This window comes from Dipodomys ordii, unplaced genomic scaffold (genome assembly GCF_000151885.1).
Source record: "Dipodomys ordii isolate 6190 unplaced genomic scaffold, Dord_2.0 Scaffold40, whole genome shotgun sequence".
Classification (NCBI taxonomy): Eukaryota; Metazoa; Chordata; class Mammalia; order Rodentia; family Heteromyidae; genus Dipodomys; species Dipodomys ordii.
Genome location: NW_012267256.1, coordinates 10,763,301 through 10,767,385, shown reverse-complemented (window position 1 = coordinate 10,767,385; position 4,085 = coordinate 10,763,301). Strand labels below are relative to the sequence as shown.

At 45.4% G+C, this 4,085-nt stretch overlaps 1 protein-coding gene across 1 annotated transcript; it reads right to left on the bottom strand.

Annotated features, from left to right (window-relative positions):
* Tmem252 (transmembrane protein 252) lies at window positions 1-3,600 on the bottom strand. The gene is made up of 2 exons (XM_013018462.1): window positions 3,220-3,600; window positions 1-646 (listed from the first exon to the last, which is right to left on the bottom strand). Exons 1-2 carry the CDS (start codon window positions 3,495-3,497, stop codon window positions 451-453), a joined length of 474 nt encoding a protein of 157 aa, XP_012873916.1. The 5' UTR covers window positions 3,498-3,600; the 3' UTR covers window positions 1-450.
* Window positions 3,601-4,085: the final 485 nt, after the last annotated feature.

Here is a 4,085-nt window from a genome sequence, read left to right as displayed (position 1 = left end):
TAAAACAAAAAGCACACATCATTAAAAGAAAAGAGGACAAAATAACATTCATGGGTTCCAAGTCACAATGGGAATCACTGGGTCATTCTGGTGATGTCATCCACTTGGAACATTGTGAAGCCAGCCTCTTACACACATCCCTTAAGGAATTCTAGGGAGCGTTGCATAGAGGGCTGTGACTTGGTCCAGCAAGCAGCAAGTGTTCCCTTGGTTGGAGCTGAGGTAATGAGAAACAAGACATCTAGCCTCTTGGTGAGTGGGTTTATCCTTACACCAATGTGGTTCCCTGGCTCTCTTAGTGGGACCCCTCTGAAGAGTCTGTCTGGGGCTAGCCACACCCTAACACAGCTTTCGTCCCCAGTCCCTCGCCAGCTTTTCTTTAGCAGGGTATGTCCTGCATGCTGGTTTAGCAGTGAGCCTCCCCTCCCTTCAGCACTTCAGCTTGGCCTCTCAGCATCCTCTGACATCCACTACAGATTCGTGGTAGGGTGGTGGGGCTTCTGGACCAGCATCACTTCCATCCTCAAGTTCAAGGCCCGTCTCTGTGTACAGAGGTGGAGGAACATCCAAGGCCCGTCCCTCTGCAAGATGAATCTGTTTCTCGGCATCCAGGCTCTCTTCATAAGCTGGAGGGTAAAAGTGTGGCCTGTGGGACAAAAGCACCAAATGCATACATGTGTTATTTAGGTATTTATGCCAGAGAGGCATATGTTTGCTCACACTGTGTGAAGTTAAACTGCTAAGAAACATAGATCTTTGAAACAGATGTACTTCTTCCCTGGCATGGGTTCCTAAAGAACCCTCTATCTGCCACAGCATGTATTCCTTCCATCCTAGTGTCTTGTTTGTTTGTTTGTTTGTATTTTCCTAGCTGGTGTTCCAGGCTCTGTCTTCCCTTCCTCCACTCCTGGAAATGGCCGTTCCTTAGGAAATCTGTATCTGCCATGAAGTCATTAAGGAACTTGGAGGCTTTGATTATGTTTGACTGTGGAACCTCTGCCTGGTACTCAGTCCATTCCCATCCTTGTTTCCCCTTCACAGATGCCATCTCCTACCCCAACTCACTCGGCATCTCAGATCTTCACAACGAATATGATCATGAATGGAAGCCAGCTACGTGCAGATTCCTGAACCACATCAGGATGATACCACTTTTTTCCTGACTTTTCTACCACATTTTTTTTTGTCCCACCAGCCAGTTTTCGAGAGAACACCCAAATGCATTTCCTGCCTCAAAAGTGGGGGTGACTCTATGCACATTTCAGCTGCAGCCTCTCTGGGCTGAAGGCCTGTGATGAAAGGAATCATTCATGACGAGGGCTGGTGGATTTGTTGATCATCTTACCCACTGTCGCTAATTGTTAAATCCTCTGGCTTCTTCATCATGAATGGGGTTCAGGGGTGAGGAAGAGGTGAGGAAGACAGATGGGGAGAGCTTAGTTGAGATATGTATTTATAGAGTGAGTCCATCCAGTGCCTACAGGGAGTGTTTATGGTGTGTAACCACAACAAAACAAGAGATTGCCACTTGGAGCCACGGCTCCATTCCAAATGTTACCTAGGCTGACAGCCAAATAGCTGAAGGCGCTGTCTACTGTACAGCATAAATCTCAGCCTTCACCTGGAATAGCCAAGGCTGAGTCATGGGAAATACGTGTTAAGGCACTGAGGATGGAAAGGTGAGCTGTTGGAGTCACTTGAGAGACTGGAGAATGACTAATGCCGTTAGCCCAAATGCCAGCCATCTATTGCTCCCAAGCCTCCACAGTCTGGTTCATATTCCCTGAGGAATGCTATTCTGAATTCCATCACAGGGCAAACGTTTGCTCTGAACGCTCTACCTAAGTCCCCATTTTCAATGCACAGGCTTTGAGAAATGTAACTTCTTAGTTTGAATGTGTAGCCATTGTATGTGGACTGAACATCTTAGAATATGGGAGGAAGAGGCAGTAAAATGGCGCTGGTGTGACATCTACAATTTCCCTCCCATTCTTCCAGCCACAAGCGTGTGATATTATGCACGTTACTCTAATCAGGAATTCCAACTCATGCACTCATATAAATACACACACCCATCATCATCATCATCATCACCACCATCATCATTGCCATCGTCTCTCTGGAAGCACCTTCTACAATCACTCCAGATATTTTAATTTCTAACAAAACCTAAAGACCTTGTGAGTTTTGTTAGACTGCTGTTGTAATTCGTATCTTAGTAATTAGCATAATAAATGTTAGCAATATACCACTATGGGTAAGATTACTTGTATTCAAGGTACATAATAGCTAAGACATGTTAGATACTCTCTATTCTTGCATGAAGAGGGCAAAGAATTTATGGATTTACAACTTATACTTTGACAATGCTAACTGGGGTTTTAATCCATAAATTGTCCTGAATTTTGCCAAGAATTAGGAGGTTTGTTTTTAGCTAAATTATAATTATGTTAACTAAGCTTCCTTTGTTCTTGTGATATATATATATATAGTAAGTATCAGTGTCACCAAGTTCAACCATCACCAGAAGTTATCCATCTCCCAAACAATACTCTACTCATTAAATAATAACTTTTCATTCTCCCCTTCCAGGCCCCTGTCTTCCTCCTCTCTATGGATTTGACTACTTTAGCCAGATTAGAATCATACAATTGTCATTTTTGACTGGCTAGGCTCACTTCGCATGGTGTTTTCAAAGTACATTCATGTTCTATTCCATGTCAGGATTTCATTCCTTTCTAACACTGGGTAATATTTTAGTATATATTGCATTTGGTTTATCCATCATCAATGGACCTTTTATCATCTTGCCTTGAATGAATCTTTCATGCAGGGTGACATCAGAACACTTTAAAGGAAGGCTTCTAAGTCACACAGGTTGTAGGACTGGTTTGATATCTGCTTGCTCCTTTGTTGTGGGCAGACTTTAGCCTGGAACTTCACTTTCTCTCAAGTGCTAATCATCACCTGTCTATATCAGCTCCACCCTTCCACGACATTAAAAAAAAGAACCTAGACACTGGCCTCCTTGAGTTAGCTTATGCAGGTTTTTACTAGCATAGTGGTAGTGGCAATATTGCTAGAAGAAAATGTCCCTTATCTCATATAATTTTCCCCAAAGATAGCCCCATTCTTCCGAATAACCAAGCCCAGAGTGATGGACCTTTCCATACCTTCCCATCTCAGCCTCCCGCATTGCCTCTGCCTTGTAACACTTACCTGTCGACTGTATCCAGGGGCAGGTCCCCCCGGCCAAGATATTGTCTGAGCATGTGGCTGAACATCCCTTTGTTGTCACTCGCTTGGCAGTAGGTGCTCCAGAAAACCCCACTCAGGAGGATCACAAACCCCAGAGGCAGAAGCAAGTAGGCCATGATCAGGGTCCTCTGGCAGTGGATCAGGGAGTCTGCAGAGATGAAGAAGGCTCCCAGGCAGATCATCAGGAACCCTGTCAACAAGGCCAGGGCACTGAGAATTAGGCCAGCTCTGTTCTGCATCCTTGCTCCTCAAAACCTTGCGCCCTGACCCTGCCACTCCTCTGCTTCCAGGCTTGTTGAAGCAGAGTGTGCTCATTAGCCAGCGTGCACAGCCTTATACGCCCGCCCAGGGACCAAATGGCCTTTGGACAGTTAAATGAAGCAGGCACAGGGAAGCTATTCATTAACCATTGAAAGTTACTGTAACAGCCTTTCAGGGTGAGCCCTAGAAATCATAACATTGCATCCTGCAAGAAGAGGGTACTGCATGTAGCTGCTTTGTTCCTTGCCAGTGGGTGGGACCCTCAGCTGCTCCCAGAAGAGGGGTTTCTAGAGGTCCTGGTCTCATAGTCCTCACCTTGGGCGATTCCCCACTGAAAGCTGGGGAAATTAGCATGCCTCCATGAACCACCACCTTCTTTGTGGTTTAGCAAGGAATGCTTTTTTGATTTCCTTCTCTCCTTCTTTATTAAAGGTGTGTGTGTGTGTGTGTGTGTGTGTGTGTGTGTGTGTGTGTGTGCGCGCCAGCCAGGTTGGGGGCTTCAATTCAGGACTTGGACACTGTGCCTTAGCTTTTTTCACCCAAGGTGAGGCTCTACCACTTCTGTA

What these genes read in the sequence shown, in the direction of transcription:
- Tmem252 (XM_013018462.1), bottom strand. Translation starts at nt 3,497, where the DNA reads ATGCAGAACAGAGCTGGCCTAATTCTCAGTGCCCTGGCCTTGTTGACA. An exon ending in CCCCTGGATACAGTCGACAG is followed by an intron (nt 647 to 3,219) that starts GTAAGTGTTACA and finishes TTTGTCCCACAG; the next exon opens with GCCACACTTTTACCCTCCAG.